This window comes from Mytilus californianus, unplaced genomic scaffold, assembly GCF_021869535.1.
Source record: "Mytilus californianus isolate M0D057914Y unplaced genomic scaffold, xbMytCali1.0.p SCAF_9, whole genome shotgun sequence".
Taxonomy (NCBI): Eukaryota; Metazoa; Mollusca; class Bivalvia; order Mytilida; family Mytilidae; genus Mytilus; species Mytilus californianus.
Window position 1 is genome coordinate 15,615,056 of NW_026262745.1, and position 23,828 is coordinate 15,638,883.

A 23,828-nucleotide genomic window follows, 5' to 3' on the forward strand; every position below is an offset into this window, starting at 1 on the left:
AATATATTTTAGCATATCACCAAAGAACTAAAAACGCATATCTGTGGTAATATTTTTTCAAGCAGAATGGAATTGTAGGCAACATGATCGTTTATTTGCCAGATTATGAATAGAAGACTTCGGACTTCATAACAGTATAAGCAGTTCATTTGACCAAATAAATTTAGATGTACGAGTTTGTGTGGGCAATGGATCACTAATATGATATGAGTCTAATCATATATGCAATTTTATGAAAACACATAGTTTTATTTTGTTCAGATACAGGTAGCCATGGTTACATTATGATAATACAAAGGTGGAAAACATAAGAATCTAAGTAACAGCTCTTTGTAAATGACGACTTTGATGTACATTTATAATATTAAGGTTTTTTGTTGCAAAGAGGATTAGTCGGTCTTTCGTTTCCAACACTTAAAAGAACGACTGTTGCCCATGAAACAATGCAGGCAAAACAACTTGTCAATGTATGTAATTATTTACAGTCGACTCATGTTCTTGGACATGTGAGAATGGTGACACGTGCAATACAGATATGTGTTCTTGTAATTGCACGAGTGGATATTATGGTATGTGATATGTATCCGGAAACGTAGATATATTTTCATGTAGGGTTTTTTCATAAAGATATAATTTCTTCAGTTGTAAATGCAAAAAAAGAAAAAACAAACAAACAACCAAACAACCAAAACCAAAATAAAAAGTCGACCAAAGGCCGCACATTCTATGACCAAAAACACAAACCGACGAAATCTGGTAAAATACGCATGCAACATTAACCGAACATTGAAGCAATGTGTTTTTCTGACTTCCACTTACTGTACTGATGAGTATATCTTAGTATTTTAAGTTAAAGAATTCACAAGTTAACCTATACTTGGGGAGGTACAGTTTTTGACTGCCAATTCAGTTTGCCTTAGCAGCACCATTCACTCATAAACGTCTAAAAAGTAAAATAACAAAAATACGGAACTCCGAGGAAAATACAAAACGGAAAGTCCGTAATCAAATGGCAGAATCAAAAACTCAAACACATCAAACGAATGGATAACAACTGTCATATTACTGACTTGGTACAGGCATTTTCTAATGTAGAAAATGGTGGATTTAACCTGGTTTTATAAAAGATCCTAGACCAAGATGATCTCCATTCACATTCATTTATGGTCAGTCCATTCCCTCCATAACCTTCAATTCCCTTATTAACATTAATGGTTAAAGTTTACTGCATCAGATACGCATCTTCGACAATCAATGTCTCCTCAGGGAAGCTCGAGGCTATAATATTTAAAAATCCAAAATTTTATACAAACACTGACAAACAAAAAAAGACTTAAAGCCAAATCTGGACAAAAAAAATCAGTCATGAGGAAGACATATTCCTTTATTAATTAGCATAATGTCAAGAAATTTTTAAAAACAATGAGAATTTGATTAACTATTTGATGTAATGGAACACTTTTTAAAAATGCAAGCAAAATTCCGAAAACAATTGTCAGAGTTCGTTTACTACATTCATTAGTATTTATTGCAAATCAGCAACGGAATAATAAAATATCTAAAAACAAAATTTTGGAAGATCTATAAAACGCTAACAGACTAAACCAACTATATTTTTTCCGGTCAAAGAAAGACAACTCTAATGTGAAAATATGTTTAGTTGCATCCATCCATAACTTATCTATAAAAAGCACGTGACATAAGTTTGATATGTATATGAAATACAAATGGAGAAATTTGTTTACCGAAATCGCACCTGTAGCATTTTTAAGACACTAAATCCTGTCAAATGTCTGCCAATGCAAAAACATTCTGGCGTCAAAAAGATTTTCATTGCATGGAGTGTACTATAAGAACACGTTTTACATGTCTTTGCACTAAACAAAGTATTCAGTGAAATGGAACCTATCACATGGCGTTTAATGAGCTTCTTATGTGGTGATTTAATTTGTAATCTATAAAATTGCAAAAGAAATGTGAAATGCATATTTCATTGTATTACATAACATCTTTAATGTTGGTTTTTGTTTGTTTTTTTTAACTATAACTTTCCACGGGAAAATAAACTTTGTATTTTTGTTAAAGTAAACAATCCACGTAGGCTATATATTTTACTAGAGTAAAAGTAGTTTTAAATATCATTAAATAGGAAATCTATGCACCAGTCGATGGATGTTCTACGCTATGTAATAATGGAGCAGCCGTCAACGAATCCACTTGTGAATGTATATGCAACGAAAAACAAAACGGAAGCAAATGTGATTGTATATATCCCTTTACCGGTGGATACTGTGATACGTGTACATTTGTAATTTGTGAAAATGGTGGTGTATTCAATGCCACATCATGTGGTTGCGCATGTTTAGATGGTAATGATGAACCTCAATATAAAGGTGAGTAAAACGATATGATGTTATTGTATATTAAAATATGCAAATTAATATTTTAAATTTCCTTTTCTGAATGACGTTAATGTTAAGTCAATTAGATGGTGTGACTTTGATTAGACATGCTATACTGATATTATGCAATTGATAAGTCTTCAATATTGCCTTTTACCCTTGTGCAATACTGTCTATTTTAAATGAGAGTTTGTCGATACATCAGAAACAGGCGATATTTTAAGTGGAACATGAGGGGAAACCGAATGCTTGGTGTTTTAAGTTCTATGAAGTCTTACTGACATCGTCAAACATTGCTTGCATGGCCAGCATTGGTGAATCCTTATAAACGGATACCGATAAACATGTTATTAATTAATAACATTTCTATATTTATAGATACATACAAATATCACAGTAAAACAGAATACAAGCGTTTTATTAATTTTTGTTTGCAGTGAACAAACAAAACGTGACATAAATCGAAGATGAATGTTTATTTTTGAAATTTCAGATATTGCAAAATTAAATTATTTTATTTCAGTTTGAAATACGGATTAAAACCATGAAAACATATAATTGAAATTTTTCATGATTGAGGAAATTATCGGAATATGGTGTTTTTATTATATATTATTTATAAATGGGGTATTTGAGGGAAGAAGTATTACAAAGTTCGTTGAATCAAATAAGAAATAATCATAATAACAATAATCATAACTTTATCTGAGAAAATAAAAATGTATAACAAAAATACTAAACTCCAAGGTAAATTCAAAAGTGGGAAGTCCATAAAAAAATGATAAAATCGAACGTTGTCAACCAACGGAAAGAGCAGGACTGTCATATTCCAGACCTGGTACAGGCATTTTCCGAAGAAAATGGTAGAATAAACCTGGTTTTATAGATATCTAAACTACCAAATTTTATGACAGTTGATTATAATTCCATTGTATTGACAAAATTTTGTGAGCAATCCACACATAAATTATATGTTAATTTTACCATTATTGGGATGCAGCAGCAAAAACTTAGTAAACATACATCACAGAGATACAACACAACTGGCTAAAATATTAAAACAAACATTCAAATGAATATGATAAAGACGCCAACAAAAAGTTATTGTAGTTTAATCCTTTATTTTGTTATATCTGTTAAGATTTAACCCCATATGAGATCATGTCTGCAGTGCATTTAATCAATATCAGTTTTTGTCTGGGGTAGATTTCAACCAATAAAAAAGAGGCAGAATATACCAAATGGATAAAACAAAACATAAGTCGAAGATTAACCATCAAAACCATGCACAAAAAATAAAACGACGAAGACAAACAACAGACTTAAAGACAAAACAAAATAAACTAAAGATTATGAAACAAGAACCCTAAAAAAAACCCGAGTTGAATAAAAGTTCTAAAGAACAGACTGTAGATCTTGCTCCACATATGACGCCTATCGTATTGCTCATGACAAGGGGATGGGGGTACAATAATTGAGGTATATACGTGGTCATCTGCGACACAGATATCTCATAATGTTCGAACACAACATGATAATGTTCGCAAAATATTTGAAAGGGATGAATTCAACTAACCCATTGACAGCTCTTGGATTAACAGCTTCTCTGTAAGCCGCAATCACGTAAAGATGAAATCGTTACAGGAAACACAACCTCTGAAATATCGTTTCAACTTGGAATCATATACTCCATATGCAGGCGTTACAGGAATGTTGATGCAGAGAAATGAAAAGCTTAAAATTGACAAATCGTCTCTGAAGTCGTAAAGTTTTTTTCCCTAACCAACTCTCACTGTGAATTTGTTGATGATGTGCAAGATAGTTAACAGGCTTTAATATATCAGTGAAATCTTTCATTTTAATTCGTTGTAATAGACGTATTTAATATTGAGTTATGTAATGAGAGGATATGATCTTTTTAGTCCTCGGAATTCGGTATTTTTGTTATTTTACATTTTAGCCGCATGTAAAGTCAAAGGATTATGTTGGCGTCTTTTTATTCCTCTTAAGAAGTCTTCCTTTGTTGATTTCGCCCTATATGAATAAAGGACCACAGGGGTAAGACGAGAAACACATTTCCATTGCCGATTGATTTTTAAAACCATGTCCTCCAAATGAAAACAAAACATGTTATCAATACAAAAAATACAGCATCTTGATAAAATCATCTTCAGCCATTCTTCTTTTTTAAATAAGTAGATTTGTATTGGCAAAGCTGTTAAAACGTTAAAGAGCTTGTATGCTACAGTTATTTTATTAAAGATTGAAAAACAATAAATTATTGTACTTGTGTGAAATAAATTCAGGGGAAATTGAGCCTATTTCTTTTAACTATATATACACCATGTTTTCCAAAATATAACATCAATCAGTACACCTCAAACGGAGGAAGTGTTAAGAAATCATAAGCAGATATATAAAATAATAACCTTGTGTAAAGCCAAAACGAATGTGTCGACAGGATGTAATCGTTAATACTATCTAGGGATATTTATTTCCCTGTATTTGTGTTTTTTGTGTGATTATTGTGTATGATGTTCATTATACCACAAATCTTTTATGATTGATATGAGAATAAAATATTTTTAGTTTGATTTTGAATTAATAACCTGATCATTTAAATTATACTATAGTGTTTGACTTGGCTGTTTCTGTATTGGCCCTGTTATAGACTCGAGGTTAGCTGTATTGGACCCGAGTCGAGGGCCAATACCGCTAATTGAGAATCTATAACAGGGCCAATACAGAAAAAGCCAGTTCATAACACTTTTATTAAATGATTTCATTTCTTCGATTAAAATCCGAAACTTACCGTGAAAAAGATACAGAATTTAATTCATATCTGAACTTGTCTTTTCGCATTTACGATGGATTTTTTGTCAACATTGTCAGATATAATTTCTGATTTCTCGTCCAAGTACTTAATCGTATGCAATTGCAATTCATTTCATCCAGCAAATATAAAGTAGCTGGTAATAAATCAGACACTTTTACTCTTGGACTTGAATCGTCTGCGTTATGATGATTGATCAACGGAAATGAAACAGTGACAATAATCGAAAGTCGTACTCGAAAAGGCTGTGAAATATTTCCGTTTCAAGACGTTACAAAACACTGAACACAATTCAAACTTTTTTCTTATGATATTAGGTGAAAAATATGAAACAAATGTATTTTATGCATAACGATATGTCGAAGTTAAGTAATCTTAGGCGTAGGAAAATCGAAACCAGAAGTGAACGTTCCGTATTAGCCCGTGGGCAAATACGGCTTTTTCCGTATTGGCCCGGTCCGAAAAGCAATAGTAACTCTTGATTTGTATCGACAGGACAACGTCATCAGTATTGCACATGCTGATTTATCCGTATTAGGGCTAATTTGCTCATATCATTTAATAAAAACCAACAATAATATAAGTGTAAAAAGGAACATTCCAATTTTTGCTTATATGAAAGCATTTACACTAAGTAACTATTATATTATATAAAGTAGTGCATAGATTACGGTCATAACTGACACGAAAGGGCATTGTGGTAGATTAAGAAAGTACATATATAGTTAGAATTGTCTATAGACACATCACCGTCTAAAGAGGTTAAAAAAAAGGAACGAAAAATGTGTTTTTAATGTTTTCTTTTTACAATTTTTGTGTAAGAAATATTTTTACATGTTTCTGTGTTTTTAAATTATCAAAATATATTAATTTAGTGTTTTGTTGCATTGACGAACACCTCGCAACTTTTATTTTTCGTGTTTATACTTTTACCATCTAGATATCATATTAATTACGAGAATTGAAGTGAAACAGTGTATAATTTTACCACAATAGATAAGGAAGTTACATCTTAAAATACGAGATATATTGTGACCTACAAGTAAGATATGAAATAAAGGGGAGTATTTACGTTTGTGTATTCATACTTACTAATGGTAAGTTTGTTTTTTTCTAGAGATAACAGTAGTAGAATTTTGCAACATGTCCCCGGATCATCAAAATTTAATCACACATTTTCAGAAATACCTATTATCTTTCCTTTAAGGAGATATGAAAATGTTTTAATAAAGATACCAAACTTCCGAGATACATTCAAAAAGGGGAGAATATAGGGAACCTGAAAACAAACAACTGTTAAGTATATTATTTTGCCTTTGGTAAATGGAAAAGTCCACGACGTGTCTAGTAATAATAAATATCAGTTCACACGAAGACTCGGATAAGTCGTACCATTCATTCTGAATATAAAAAAATGATTTTCATTTACTTGCGTTTAAAGTTAATGCAAATGGCTGATATTTTTGTTCGAGCATATTGTTTTTCTTTAAATGTTTAGCAAGTCATACCGATATAACATGTTACTTTTATTATTCTTGCCTTAGTTCATTTATTTTGTATTTACATTGTATCATAGGTCAAGTTTATTTGTTCAGTGTATGTTCAATGGTGTTACTATGTCCTTTGATTGAGTTAAGCTATTTCAGTTGATATTTTATAGTGTGTCTTTCTATGTTGTGATGTTACAATATTGTTTCAGAAAAAGGATGAAGGTTTGGTACAACGTTTAAACCCGTTGCATTTGTTTGCATCTGTCCTAAGTCAGGAATCTGATGTTCAGTAGTTGTCGTTTGTTGATGTGGTTCATAAGTGTTACTCGTTTCTCGTTTTTTATATAGATTAGACTGTTGGTTTTCCCGTTTGAATGGTTTTACACTAGTAATTTTTGGGGCCCTTTATAGCTTACTGTTCGGTGTGAGCCAAGGCTCTGTGTTGAAGACCGTACTGTGACCTATAATGGTTTGCTTTTATAAATTTTGACTTGGATGGAGAGTTGTCTCATTGGCACTCATACCACATCTTCTTATATCTATATAGAGATGGGAAAAGGACAACTATCCAACATAATCAAATAACGTGGATTTAAACAATAAAAAAACACCGTGCTGCCTTCAACAATGAGAAAAACCCATGCGTACAGTAAGCTTTAAAATGCTTCGAAATGACAAAATGTGAAAAATTCAAACGACAAAAGCAACTGTCTGATTTATAACAAAATTATAAACGAAAATCAGACACAGCAATCATCAACATTCACTGACTTATCAATTGTTTATTATTTCTAATTTATTCAAATAAGTTCCGCTTTTATATAAATTACAACTAAGAATCTTTTATAGAGACATTACCAATTTTACCATTGTGAAATACGTTTCGTGGTATTGATTTCACTTCTAATTTGAAATTTTTTTCAATTGTGTCTACGTAATTTTGTTGAGAAAGATAATTCATTTCTATGAACATAAAATGCAAAAATGCTTAACAATTGTATGACTTCTTAAATCTTGTAGTGTATCATCACTTCACCTAAAAACTCTTGCAGTATATCGTTTCTCCTCACCTGTAAACTCTTATATTGTATAGATTTTAAAAGTGTATCATCACCACTTAACTCTAAAGGTATTTTGTTTTGCAATCTTTTAAGCCCTACGCCTCATCTTGTTTGTGTCGTTCGGGTATTAGTTCTGGTGTTTAATATTGTACTTTGTACATATTTGTTGGATACTGGAGTTGATATCAGTGTATATAATATGTATTGTTGACTAATATCTCTGAACTTCAGAACAATAGTCTTATACCCAAAACAATATTATAATTTGTGATCTGTATTCCTACAAAATCTGATTGACCTGTGTTGAGAAACATAGAACAAATCTAAAATACATCGATATATATTAATTAATCGAAATTTTCGTCTTCCAAACCGGACCTCACAACCTTTGTAAATATTCAAACTTTTTTAATTTTTTTTCCTTTTTAAAGACATTTGCGAAAATCGTAAACAACCATACCAACGTGAAATTCATTGATGTTTTTACTTTGTTTTTTTCTGTGCAAAATACCATATTGAAACTTATACAGTAATAATAAAGTTCTTTTGCAAATACAAGATCATGTCCCAAATTGATTACTTTAATTATATGATATCTTATTAAAAATTATAAGCCACTACTTTAATGTCAAAAGAATCCAATAAAAATATCGAATTTCTATTAAAGTACATTTAAATGCGGAAGTCAGCAAGCTTAAAAATAAAATAGCTAAGTACAAAAAAATGATTATTCACACGAAAAAATGGCTACATTCTACCGTAGTGGTGGAGACGTATTACTCAAAGAGACAAAAACAGTGATTAAGGTGATTTAAACATGGATTCAGCTTCAGTGCTCCAGCATGATCAATGTTTTATTGAGAATAAACCCCTAAATAAGTAGTTTGGGGATTATTCGCCCTAGTATTGTTTTGACCGAATTCAGTACCCGAAGTCAACAAAATGTAAACAACGTCACAAAATTTGGCCACGATGAGAGAGAGTGTCGAGTGCACCCTAAACTGATGTAGACGTATGATTTGCTTGTCCTATTTCGAAGTATATTTTTTCTATTGGATTTGGATTTAACCAGCCGGAAATAGTAAAAACACTTTCCTTACAGTAATGTAAGTTTTATTACTTACATTTTTTGCAAAACTTTGCGTTTATTTGCTTTTTTGTGAATTTTACTTCTTCATGTTAAAATTTGAGGTTCTCAGAAGGGATATAATAATGGAGAATTACCAAAAACCATAAGTTGCGCTTATTAACAGTATTGTAGATGAAAATGAACAATTAACATGGAATTCAAATTATTTGGGTGACAAAATGAGAATTTCATTAGTTTGGACTATGGGCGATTTAATGCACGAAAATAGAAGAATAAAACATAAGTCCAGATCTAATACAGATAGAGACAATAAACGAATAAAAACATGAAAAGAAAGAATGGTAAATTCACAGGATGAGGCTAATAAGACAGTTAATGTAAACATCGATAATTCAGAAGTTGTGATGGATTTGGGTGATGAAATACTACACGATGGTCATATAGATCTCCCATTAGTAAAAGAAGATACAAGTATACAAAAGATCTTACTTAACCAGACAGTCACCGTAGTGACAAATAGTAAATGTAAAATTTCAAATATTATTCATTTCAGAGAAAGAACAATATATAATTGATAACTCTGTGTATATATTAATGTGTTATTGTAAACTGTGATATGTATATACGAAGAGTGATTATAATAAGTTCACATATTCCCAACCCTCGCAAGAGTGAGTTTATGTTCACCAATAAGAATTTATAGCAAAATGAGACTACTGCTGATCATTCAAAACTTATTGAAAAGACAAAAAACTCAGAAGATTGCCTAACATGGTGCCGAATTACTCTAGCTAGTAGACCAAAAACTAAACAGGGGTGTCCCACAGGAAAACTTTTCAACAGAAAGTCTACGACAAAAAGCACTTCTACGTCTAAATATGTTACTATATTGCTATATCTTATATATGTTCCTGCAAGGTGATAAAACGCAAATCGATGGAGTCTTCAGAAGGATGACAATAAATTGAGTGTTGTTGATCATAACAGCGAAGTAGTTTCTAGTGAAATTATCGAGATGCACACAAATATTCACATCTATTAGAAAGAGTGTCAGAACTAGAAAAAAATCAGATCAGAAAAATGAAAAAGTCATTAAAATCTTATATGCTGACAACAATTAACTTCATAAGCAATATTCAGATTCATATACCTATATGGAGTTATTTTCTTTTAGAAAGTGCGATATAAAATGTAATCCTGATTCCCAGTTTAACAAAAATTGTATTGCCATTCAAAAGAATAATAGTTCAATTCGTAAAAAATTGTTGAAAAAATAATATGCTTTTCCACGAAAAAAATATAATTTCATCAACTTAGTTGGTACAATAGATTACTTACAAAGTGACTGATATTTTCCATGTAATAGTTATCCATGAGGACGCGGTGTGTCAATGTAAGATCACCCCGACGGCCGGAGGGTGATCTTACACTGACACACCATGTCCGAAAGGGATAACTATTTTACATCCCAGCTCTTCTAGACAATATGAAAACAACATTTACGCTTAATAACATCTAGTTAAGAATGCCATACAATAATTACAATACTTTATATATTACTTTATAGTATATACCCTTTGTGAGCCTCGGATACAATGTTTAAATATGTTGAATTAAAAGTGAGTTTGTATGCAGTCATCCTGGTGTAGAGGTATGAATCGTGGCTTCATATTCTTGAGTTCGATTCCCTGCAAGGGCACTGGACATTTAGTGGATTTTTTCTACATAAATTTTAAAAGTTAGTCTTTATTCCGCAGATATATTTTCAGTCTTTATTCCGTACATATATTTCTAAGTTTTATTGTGTGTTCGACATTTCCGCCAAAATGTTAAAGAACAAAAGAAAGCATGCAGAACAAAAAGATTCAAGGTAGGGTGATCTAGTAGGGGCGATCCGACTTAGATCACTCCTGTTAGAAAAAAGGAGTTGGGATGTAAACATCGTTATCGGGCGTTAACTTGCTTCATGCAGTTACAGATATATTCTTATTGTGCCTAGATAAAGATTTCTAAAGTTTATATCTAGATTAATAAGTGAATTTTATTTCACATAATAAATGAGTCTTAGGGCGTATCAAAACCTAAACGCACCAGTAAAGAATATCCAACTTTAATGTTTTCGGTAAAATGAGATGCAAATCCTGCAAATCCTTGCAGATATAAATATATAAGTCAAATATTGCATGTTTTAATGTTTTTCTTGTCGTATAACACACCTCGGGGTATCAGGATTGCCCAAAGAAAGAACTCTCTGCGGTCGGTCTTTCGTTTGATCATTTGATCATTCGGTGTTAATTAAACAACAAAAAAAACATTAAAATAGGCATTATCTATAACTTAAATGAGCTACTCCTTTCTCATCTAAGTGAATATGAGAAAAAATCAACACAAAGCGATGCCAAATTTAAAGTGCTATCCCAGTCGACAAAAACATAAGACGATTTTGATCTGAATAACTTTAAGAAAGATACTAAGACTACGAACAACGAACTAGATAGACATAACAAAATACAATCAACAATGCAAAAGAAATTAAATGAACTAAGATAAATTGTTAAACCTTCTTACGCATCGATAACTCCTCCTGTAAGAGATTCTGGTGAGTTAAATATCAGCATGTCAATATACTCTGTAGACATGAAAAAGTCTCAGATCAATGAACATTCAAATGTGTAGACCACCCTAGGAAAAAATAACGATACGGAAGTAACCTTACAAGAAAGTGACCATTTGTCATCTCCAGTAGACTATTCAAAACATTTTGTGTCCAATACCGAATTAGATCATTTAACGGAAACATTGAAAGTTTCAAATAAGGATCAATTAAACTTTTAGATACATGTACGTGAACAAGGAAATGCCGAAGAAATAAAACATTTAAATGAGGATATTTGTGTTGGTGTAACATACAGCAAGGAAACTATCCGCTAGATACTATTTATCCAGAATAGATCAATACGATCTGGAATTTAACAGTTTCTTGAAGTGAAAGGTGTCAATACGACGTTCCTACACCTATTTCACGGCAAATACAATTATTCACGTATATCAGCTAAATTAAACGTAACAGAGGAATCCGCTAGCATTATCGAGACCGATGCATTCTGGCCTGCCGGTGTACGCTGTAGGAGGTGACTGAACAATCACAACTGGCAACATAGATGGAAAGAAACCCTATAGAAAGATACAATTCGAACACTGCAAGACTATTTAACACTTGAAATGTTGTACAAGTATATAATGGTAATATTTAACATATGTTTTATCAAGCATGGAATGTCAGAGTTCGAGAGATTATGTCCTCTACCTTATGCCTTACAAAATTACTTGAAACTACAAACTGTGGTAGTGCAATAATATGTGAGCATAAGCCAAAACCAAATTTATTGTCTTATATGAATAGTATAGATATGAGATACAAGAGTACAACTGACAAGTTAAATGATTTTTGTAAATTCACTAGTACTCATGTTAAAGGTGGTATTTCTATTTTGTACAAAACATCTTTACAATTTTCAGTGGAAGAAATAATAGAAACAAATTCAGATAGAAATGTTGGTAATGAGCTGAAAAACAAAAGTTTAAGGACAATTTTCATATTTGGTGTTTACCTACCTGCTGATGGTTCAATCAATAATTATAGACAAGATGTTAAACGCACTTGATGATTTATACACATATTACATCAACTACGGCAAAGTAGTTGTTGCAGGTGATTTCAATGCTAGGTGTATAAACAAAAACTTACAATTAACAAACACGATAAAATCAAGAGCTGCACAACTTTGGACGTAGACACTATATTTTTCATCCATTTACTGACGCATGTAAAACACCACTCAGAGGTCCAAAGTTCACATTCACATTAAAAAGTGAAATGTTGGATTATATATTGATAGACGAGTCATTAGTCAGACAATTACGACGGTATGAAATCCTTATAAAAAGAACGTTTAGCTCAACGTCAGATCATCTACCAATTATCCAGTGTGTGGAACTAGACGAAAACCCCCAAGTTGACTTAAACAATTTTATAAAACTTCCACCTTTGCACAAGATCACAGAACATAATATTTAAAACTATCAAGATAATTTTTGTGCTCCTTTAGATATAATTACACGGAGGGCGCAAACAAATAACATTGAAATATACTTTTTTAACATGAACTAGTGAATAAGCTTATAAATACCACAAAAACACAATTCCGTGTTATTTGTATAATCCGCACACAAAACCATACTGGAATGCAGACGTGAAAAACGCACACAATAGTGAACGCAAAATGCGTAGAGTATGGATGCCAGACGGAAGACCCAGAGGTATGCAACACGAGTCGTACTTTAACTACAAACGAGTCAAACGAGATTTCAGAAACATTCAGAAACCTGCAAATGAATGATATATCAAAGAAACGTAAGATGACATTAATAAAGATGCCGAATGTGATATAAGAATATTCTGGAAATTAATTGAGCGCCAAAAACCAAAACATTCAAAAGTGAGTCAGCAAATTAAACATAATAACGTTGTTCACACATCACCAGAGTCGATTTGTAATGCATTTGCGAATTATTTCGAAGATCTTTATACACCAGTTTCGGAATGTTTTTTTATTTTTTCTTAATATTGTTATAGAAAAACAGCAAGTTCCTAATGACTGGTAAAAAGGACTTGTCGTTCCCTTGTTTAACGGAGGTGATAAACCTAAATTGAGCCCGGAAAGCTATTGGTCCGTATGTTAACTATCTAGGGATCTAGCTTTTCGAAAATGTAGTACTTATCCGCCTACAAACATTTGTCGTAATACCTGTAACGTTCCGAATTCTCTTTATCATGGATTTCAAAAAGGTCTGTGTTGTCTGACTGGGTCCTTTTGTCTTCTTGAAACAATTTACTATAATATAAAACAAAAGTGGAAAGTATTTGTAGCGTTTGTAGACATGTAGAAAGGCCTTTGATACGGTATGGCGTAAAGCACTTATGTTTAAATTATTCAACGTGGGTGTCAAAGGAATATTATGGTCCCTGACTAGTGATATGTATAGTAAAACACAAGGTGCAGTACTAGTTATTGTTAATCAATGTACCTGTTGTAGAAAACCATATTCATTTAGGCATTGAACTAAACGGGAAATTAAACGCACTTGCAAGAACGACAAAAGTTTGTATGAAGGGAAGAAACACTTATTTTGCAATTGTCAACTTAAGAGGTGATAATACAAATCCATTAGTTCTCGTGCAACTGTATAAGTCAGTCGTAATTCCTACTTTTGTATATGGCTGTGAAAATTTGGTGTGATCTGAAAAATCAAGATATTAAATTACTGAATAGTTTTTGAGGCCTTTTATAGCTGACTATGCTGTATGGGCTTTGCTCATTGTTGAAGGCCGTACAGTGACCTCTAGTTGTTAATTTCTGTGACATTTGGTGTCTTGTGAAGAGTTGTCTCATTGTCAATCATACCACATCTTCTTTTTTATATTCAGCATTTTGTTGTAAAGCACGTTCAAACATTCAAGACGACAAGAAGATCAGATATGTGTGAAAGTATGGTTGCGCTACGAAATATAATCTGAATGTGAAATCGAAAAACGTAAATTATACTTCTTTGAAAAACTTTGTAAATCAAAAAAATAATGTCCTGCAAAACAAATCTTTCTACAATGACTTTTTTCGTGCCTGTTAGATAGACGAAATCATATTGGATTTATTCCGGACGTATTAGGCATTCTAGATAAAAACAATTTGTATGACTTTTTTATCACCTATATCCGTGATGAATACTGTCCTGATCAACTGCAATGAATTCAGTAGAATCGAAACATGACAAAGACTGGCTGATTCCCATGAATTTTGACAATAACTTTAAGAGAATCAAATATATACATAAATCCTTACCTGCAGCTCATGTGTGGAAATTCCCTTCGAACAGCTCCGAAATTCGCACTGCACTGTCTATCGGAAAACTTATATCTTCCACTCCAAACCACTTTACCAAATCTTGTGAAATTTGTGAAATCTGTTCACTGACGTTTTTGTACATGCATGCTTTGGTTGTACGTGTACATCAAATATATGCATCAGTTGGCTGGATTAAATAATAGAAAACTTTTCTCTCGATCTCTATGTTAAACTAAGTGAATGTAATGAAGAATCATTATTTACAATTTGTCTAGGAAAAGACCATTCAACTGTGCTAAGCGACTTTGCTACGTCAATGTAATAAACTCTGCATCCGAATACAATCGTCAATTGTCCTATAAGATCTATAATGAGTTGATTAGATACATTCACTGTTTTAAAGATGAATCAATGATTTTATAATATGTAGATTATAAAACACGAAAGTAAGCAGATTTGAAAGACAAAGAAGTACATTATGTTTTTGTTTATTATATCAAACGATATACCTTACGAAATAAGTGCATTTCGAAATAAGGTTGAAAAGAAACAAATTGGATTTACCAAAAATAAATGTTATGTATTTTAGAAGTAATGAAACTATCTAATTGGGCAAAGTTGAAAATTGACCTTAGGTTTGATTGCACTGTTCTGTAGTGTACATTTGTTTATTGATTCGGCATATGGCTTGCTCGACCTCTGGCTTTTGGCTATCCCTAAGGAAATGAACAGCCTGTAATTCATTGGTTGTCGTTTGTTGCTGTATATCGTAATTGTTTTTCGTTTATTGATTGTTCTGTTCATAAATGAGGCTGTAAGTTTTCTCGTTTGAATTGTTTCGTTGTCATTTCGGGGATAGTTATAACTTGCGTAATATGCGATATGGGTTTACCAATTATCATGGTTAATATGTAAAAACAAAGTACTTGAATATTTAATTCCTGTGTTGTTGCCTCTTAGGTTTTACTGTACAATTTTCTATCTTAATTTTTTTTTTAACTTTTAAGCAAACAATCCTTTCCGTAGTTTATTAGGCTGAAAAAAATATCGTTTACTCTATCAAATGACAAAATATTCCTATTTTTTATAGGCGAAGAAACAATATTGTATTGCATAAGAGAGAAAACATTTATTCTGAAAAGTTCGTTAAAATTGTTGAAAAATTAAGCTGCTTTTCCTTGATTAATATGTCGTTAAACAAGAGAAAAATATAGCACCCTTTTATATAGCGTATATGATAAATAACTTGCATTTTTTCATACATCTTAACAATTCATTTGCTGCTTACTTCATGCAATTACTGTAACATATATATTTTGAGTGGACAGTGATTTCTAACATTTATATCATGATTATTCAGTGGTTTTTATTTCACATAAAAAATTAACCGTACGGCGTGTTTATTCATAATTGATTAAGAAAAGAATACTTCCACTTCAATGTGATCGGTAAAATAGGATACATTTCCTTAACATATTTGCAGAAAATATTTTTTGACGGTATACAAGTCAGATGATTTATATTTAAAAGGTTTTCTTGTCGAATAACACACCTCGTGGTCGGTCTTTCATTTAATCAATCCTGACACCTTCAGTGTGTTATACGACATGAAAAACCTTAAAATATGCATTATAATTAACATAGCGCCTCGGTTTCCACTAAGTGCTACATATATCTAGCATTAATGTTGGCTTACACCGAGGAATGCAAACATGCATTAAACATATTTGAGAATAGAATATGTTTTTTACAAAGTAGAAGAAATTATCCTGTCAGGATTCTATTATATAATTGGTCTTATCACTACTCTGGAATTGTGCAGTTTGGGCTTTGTATATTATTGAAGGCCGTATGGTGAAATATAATTGTTAACTTCTACTTCAGCTCCTACTACATTTATGTTTTTTTTATACTTAACGTGTTTCAGAGTCAACGTTTCATAAACTCATATTACATATACCCAATATACCATTTCAGTCAGTTTGCATTACTTGTTCATAATTATGAAACATCAGGTTTCTGCTTTGTAAAACATTTTCAAAAACATTTTGTTTGTTTTCTTTTCCCACCTGAATATTTAAAATTCTCAGACTTAAAGATGGCAATCTATTAGTACTGGATATACATATAATGGTGCATACTCTGTAAAGATCACGCAATTAAATCTAATGATATGTTTATGAAATTATGCAGCCCACACCGGATGTTTGACTTATGTTTAATATACATGTTATAGGTGAATAAACGGAGAAGTTGGGGAACACGCCAACGAAATCAACTCACCAATACAATATATCTCATTTATTTATATAAAAAAGTTGGATACTAATTGTTCTGGGTATAGGTTTTTCTCATTGCTGAAGGCCGTACGGTTGCCTATAATTGCTACATCCACTTTGAATTTTGAACTTTGGTGGATTGCTTTCTCATTGGCAATTATACCACATCTCCTTTTTTATATGTGTAAATGAGATATATTGTATTGGTGAGTTGATTTCGTTGGCGTGTTTTCCAACTTCTCCACCTGTCCAGAGAGTTGATGAAAAAGTCAGCTTATATACTGATTCTTGCAAACGTTCGACTATGCATTAAAGTCAATCATTAAACAGAGATTTTATTATACTGATTGGTTATTAATCAACACAGCGATTTAGTAAGTAGGTTGGTGATTTATCAAAATCGAAATAAGGTAAGATAATTTGGATACTAATTATTCTGGGTAGAGGAGGGTAGCAAGATCTATACGCTTAAGGAAAATGTTGTTTTTTAATGAATGTTAGACGGTTCTGTAGGTAGATTCTAGCAAACGTTGTCTTTTTCTAATAATCTGCAAAAGAGATTGCGTTCTCTTTGTGAAAATTCAAGGCGAGGTCGCCTTTTTCCTTGACGATTTTACAAAATTAGTCTATTAGTCTAAGCGTTTGAGTAAATATTACCCCGTTGGTAACAATTGTACAATGTAGTTACCTTGAGATATTTTAGACTAACAAATGACGTTATATTATTTCAACTATACATTGTACTGGCGTGATCAATCTGCACGATTTATCGAAACATTTACCATGTGGTGGTTGATACAATGGGAAGGTCAACTATCATCGACGAAGGGGTTATAGAATAAAGTAAAACTAATCATTACATTTAATGTTTCAGTCAAGTTTGCGTTAAGGGTTGTTTACTACTGTGGTCCATGCTTTGTAGTACTAACATAAACCCATATATGTTATAAAAGGTTAGCTGACCGTCATATGATTTATAGTGGTTCCAATTTTCGTAATGAACTGTTTGAGCCTAATTAAATTTAAGATAAATAATTATGAACTGATAATTGTTTCTGTCTTTATAGGATGATTTATTCGAAATCAGTCTGCCTATTTTGAAAGATAAAATGCATTGCATATCTCTCTTTCTGTAACGTAGAGGTAACGTGGCTGATGTTTTGAACAAATTTGAACACATATGAACTTTGTATTGTGATTTACATGACTGTAAACCCGATAATTATTTGCCTCCGCTGGATTATGAATTGTTTATTTAATATGAACTGGTGCATAACGAAACAGAAGCAAGTAAAAATAGAAATTACATGCGAGAGTAACAGTTTTACACGTTTCACTAAAGAAGAGGTTTACATGTTTTGAATTCTTGGTAAGTTCACCATATCTTTTTTTAAACATGCTCATTTTGTTGAATATAAATCAGTTGGTTTGGATGTGTATAGAGAAAAAAAGCCTCTACAAACAAGATAGGAATACCGTTACCTTCATCCCGGCAAATCCCTGAAAAACGACCTCTGTAATATTGTTTTTTGTTATAAACCAAACATTTTAAAGGACAAGACAACAAAAAACAAAATTAATCTTTAAAATTTATAACGAAAGTGTCATACCAATAACACGTCATTCTGAAATCAAATGCAACCGTAATATTCTCTGTGTACTTGTCCCAAGCCGGAAACCAGTAGGCCAGTGGTTGTCGCTGGTTGCTGACTGCCATTTTTGTTTAGGTTTTTTCATTGTTGTAGTTTAAATCATGATGATGGTTTGCTCTTTTGAATTATTTCAAATTTTCCCATACCAGCGGCTAAAGTAAGAAAACGTTTTTTCGGATAAAAGTAAAACTTCTGTGGCGTTTACATTGATCATAATGTACATCTAAATTCAGTCACGATATGTTAAATTTAAAAATTTACAATTGAAAGAAGGCAACGTCTAATTCATATTAATTTCGACCAAACATCATATTAATCGCCTTTTCCGTTTGAATACGTTAGAAAAAAGAAATCAAACAAAAAATATAATAGTTTCAATCTATTAGATTCAATTTCTGAGCAATGCACATTTCTTATACTCGTTTATTAAAAATTAAAGACAAAGTACGTTTATTTTCAAAATTTTAATTAATATCTGAATAAACTAATCCGCAAAATCATTGAATATGTATTTTTTAAACGATATCAACCTTCAAAAATGTATTGCCGTGTCACAGCATATGAACAGATATTTGGTCAGTAACGTATAATCTCAAATGAAAATTTATTATGACAGAAATTGCTTCATTTTACATAATGTAATAATATTTTATTCCATTATGAAAAATTTGCTTAAAAATGTTAAAATAAAATGTATATCATTTCAAATGATTATTTAGTTTTTTTAAAATCCAAAGAAACCGATATTCCTTTCATCAGATTTTAATTCAATCTTGTTGTAATCTACTAAATTATCGCATATCCGATAAAAATCAAGTCACGAAGACTTTTTATAATAGTGTTCCATTGAATAATCAACTCCACCTTATATAAGAATAGTGTATACACTTTCATATTTGTGTAAACTATGAACAAGTAGCCATTTGTAAAAACATGATATGTAATAGTCTTGAGATAAAAATCCACGAATTTAAGAATTATTCCGAAAACAAAATTCTTTGTATCTTTTTTAATTGTTTTATTACAAATAAGATACAATCATCGTTCTGGAGCGTGCAATGGATGACAGCATGTGTCTGAAGATTTTAATTATAACACTATGCAATTATTGGTTAGTCTTGAATACTGTTTTATTACCCCTCCACTAGACTGTCTATTTTGGGAGTAGGTCAAAACCTAATAAACAACCGACATTCTAAGTGTTAAAAAGAAGCTGAATGCTTGTTGTCCTAAATTTCATAATGTCTTTTTGACATGAAAATTTAATGAGTGAATGGTCAGAATCGAAGAATCCTTATAAACGAAGGACGATAAGCGTTAATCATAAAGGGTGTTTTGTTAATTTGAGTTCGCAATGAAAAAACAAAACGTGACATACATCGAAGATCATGGTTATCTCTTGGATAATAGATTTTGTTGAATTATAAATTTTCATTTCAATATAATAACATAAGATGTATGTTTCATTATTTTACGTTATTTTGATTGGCTAACAGCAATCTCGCGTCATTCTTCATTTCAAAATGAATTTCATGAACTGTAACATATGATGACACACGTTTCCACAATAAAGTGCACTGGTAAATAAAAGAAAAAAAAACATAGTAATCGTGTTTTCATGATCATAGCGAAAAAATGAAATTATAAGTATTGAATGCTTCTTTTAGTAATTTCATAGGGTTGTAAAAGCGTTGACCGTGCGTACATTTTTAGAATGAAGCGCTTTCGCGCTTCATACAAAATGTACTTCGGTCAACGCTTCTACACCCCAATGAATTTACAAAAAAAAGCATTCAATATTTAATTGAATTACGGATGTAAAACAGAAAAAAAAAAAAACATCATTGAAAATTGAAGATTTACAATTGATTAATGAAAATATCGGAATATGATGTATAAAACATATTTTATTTATAACTGCGGTATTTGAGGAATATTAGTATAACATAGTGTGTTAAATCGGATAAGAATTAACACTCTCAATAATCATAATACTAATTAATATAATCATAGCTTCATTTACCTATAACTTTTATTGGTCTCTGTTGAATTGTTGCACTTATTTTTATAGACTATGGTGATTTAAAGATTGGGATACAAACCTCTGTTGATGAAGACTATATATATCTCTAAATGTGTTTTTATTATGTAAGGTTGCTGTATCCCATTTCAATTTGTTCATTTTATTTATGAGATCACTCATATAAGAGGGTTTTTTTATGAACAGGTTTGAAAGGAATTGGAACTGATATTATTCTATTAATTAAACTGTTTCAACAAATCGAATAATCTATTACTTAAATCTGTCATAATAATTAAAGTTTTGTTAATTCAGTACACATATTTTCAACATTCATACTTCTATCTCTTTTTCTTAATATCAGAATCAATGTGTGAGTACATTTATTTAAATTGTTTAAATTGATATCTGGACAATAAATATGACTGCAAATAGTTGGCAATGGCGAGTTAAAACATGAAATGAAAGAAAAGAACAAAAACTGAAAAACTGAATATTTGATGTCAAATAAAAAAACGCTCACGAAGAAACTAGCACGTACCAATGTGTTCATGTCACATTTAATATTATTTTAATAAATCCACACGACCTTATAACATTATTTGCATTATAACATACATTTCATTAAAACTGATGTAAGTGGAACCTTTTCTTTTTCTAAACTTTTGTATGAGACCGCACCCTTTTCCTTATGAAACAAAACAAAAAAACTAATATATGAAATGCTTGGACTTGACAAGATTTGACAACCTGTAATCCAATACAAAAATTAATAAAGCACATTTCTGAATCATACACATATCAACATCTAGGCTACTTAAATCGATATAAACGACTACACTTTTCCCTTTTAAGCCGAGAATTTGTCGTCCTTCGACAGTTGTTTTATGTCTCCGTAAAGGGGTTTGGAAGGTGTCTGAAAATTTGGTAAATCTTATGAAACTGCAAGAAAGTATAAGTAAAGTGCACAAGTAAAATACATGGATCTACAGTAACAAAATTCAGTTTTACATGTACTTCATTGCGACGTTACTTTGCTAGCAATTTAAATCAACCAAATGAATTTTGTACTATAGTTACAGAATATACTATTGCACCAATTGTTTGGTGTCATGTTTCTTGATAGTGAATAAAACATCTGACGGAAACTGAAACTCTACTTTTGTAACCTAAAACCAAAGTGTTCCTTCGAATAACTATAAATAAAGGAGAATGGTTGATAAGGCTATATTTGTTTTTGTTCGGTTTTAATTCTTTAAATCTATTTTCATAATGTATCATTTTTTTTGGAAGCTTTTAGTCTTTTTTTTTGTATTTTTATTTTAAAAGTCAATAAAACAAGCTTATTTTTACTGGGTTTCAGACAATCTTATTGTTAATAGTTTACTTATAGGTCAAAACAACTGTCCCGTCTTGCATTATCCCCACTGATTATCCCGCATATTTCGAATGTCACGATGCTTTTGTTATTACATCAGTGCTAGAGCTGATTGTTCAATGATGTCATTGACGATCTCATTCTTAAAGGGAACTCAAAACTGTTAAATGACATCAAATTCATGCATAAATTCATGCGCGTAGGTACGTTTACGTCAAAACGCCCGGGCGTGCACATGAATTTTGGAAGAAAAAAAATTAATCTAAAAAGATTAAAGGAATTGGTTAAAACCACACGATCATTGTTCTTCTTGCTACGATGACTTGTATAATTGAAGATAAATCAGATGGTATCATATTACATATTTGTTCATTTTCAAGTCTGAATCTACTGTGAATTAATATACTCAGTTTCCTATTGATTAAAGCAATTTATTACATATAATACCACGTTAACAATTAGGGTGACGGTGTTTGACAGTCTGAGGGAAACAGCATCAAGGATTTAATAAGACAAAGCTTTTGTTGTTCTCAATTTAACTCAAGTTTTCTTTATCATATATATATGAATGCCGAGATACGATATGTAGTTTTCATTTTTATTTTACAACTGACCATCTATGATGGGATGATTTCCAATGAACTCTCGAGACTCCACCAGAGACTAAATGACGTAGAAATTACCGTCTATAACTGAATTGCAAATACCTGAATAGACACAAACACATACAGAATTCGGCTGAGCTAAGCATGTTTTCCGGCGCCCAAACCTCCCTAATCTGGGAAAGTGGTGTTAAAGTACAACATAAGAATAAATAATAAAAATCAGTTGAAAAGGACTTAACTCATTAGAACAATACAAGCAACAACAAAAAAAAACAAAAACAAAAACAGAAAAGACACAAAGTACAGATCTGAGAGTACTCGCAGTTATTGAAAGCTAGCTCAAAACCCACAACACTCTATAAAAAATCATGTATCTTAGACTAAGGTATCAATCAGTACATCCACAAGGATGCCTGGGGAATAAAAATATGGTCACTAGTAGTCTACAGCTCATCTTCCGACCGACACTAAAACTCTTGACAAAGTGGGGCGTCTGTTTGGCTGTGTGGGATGTACAATTACGCAGCCAAGTCTGACCAGAATATGGACGTTTAATCCGATGCCTCGTTTAGAGAGAGTGCCACGCTCTTTGCATGTTAAGGACCCTTGCAACCACTTTTTGAGCAGAAGGGTCCCTAGGTGACCTGTTGCAAGACAAAATTTCTGTCCCTATCCAATTTACCCTATTTTTCCAGTGGCAGTATAAATTTCCCCGACCTTCATCTGGATGGCCTCTATTACAGGACCTACCTATTGTATTAAATGTTAATTTGTTCTGGTCCTGAACATGAAATATTTGTCACTGGAAGTTAAGCAACTAACAATCACTCAATCATCAATTAGTACACATCCAACTTCTAATGGCTTTAGTGTAAAGACGTCATTAACATTCAGAGAAAAACATGACCTTGTGCAATGCCAAAATATAGGTATCGACAGATTGTAGGATCGTAAATGTACATCTGTATAACAATGATATTAAGTAACCCGGATCGCATCAAAATTAACGGGCTTGGTAAACAATGCAACATCACCGTAAAAATTAGGATGAATCGCGTTTATGTAAAGTTTTCTACAGGTAAAACCAAACTTCCAACCCAATCTTTGTATCTATG

The 23,828-nt window shown here is 31.7% G+C and overlaps 1 protein-coding gene across 5 annotated transcripts in view; it reads left to right on the top strand.

Moving 5' to 3' along the window:
- The first annotated feature begins 2,169 nt into the window (after positions 1 to 2,169).
- LOC127716338 (A disintegrin and metalloproteinase with thrombospondin motifs 16-like) overlaps positions 2,170 to 23,828 on the top strand; it is a 78,372-nt gene continuing 56,713 nt past the window's right edge. The window contains exon 1 of one of the 5 annotated variants that reach the window (XM_052222509.1): positions 2,170 to 2,393. In XM_052222509.1, the coding sequence (XP_052078469.1) occupies positions 2,367 to 2,393 (27 nt within the window). In that variant the 5' untranslated portion in view covers positions 2,170 to 2,366. Of the gene's footprint in view, positions 2,394 to 6,201; positions 6,333 to 17,102; positions 17,265 to 17,450; positions 17,469 to 18,337; positions 18,428 to 23,828 lie in introns of those variants that run through there. The other 4 variants (XM_052222508.1, XM_052222507.1, XM_052222505.1 and 1 more) reach the window with 4 other exon arrangements.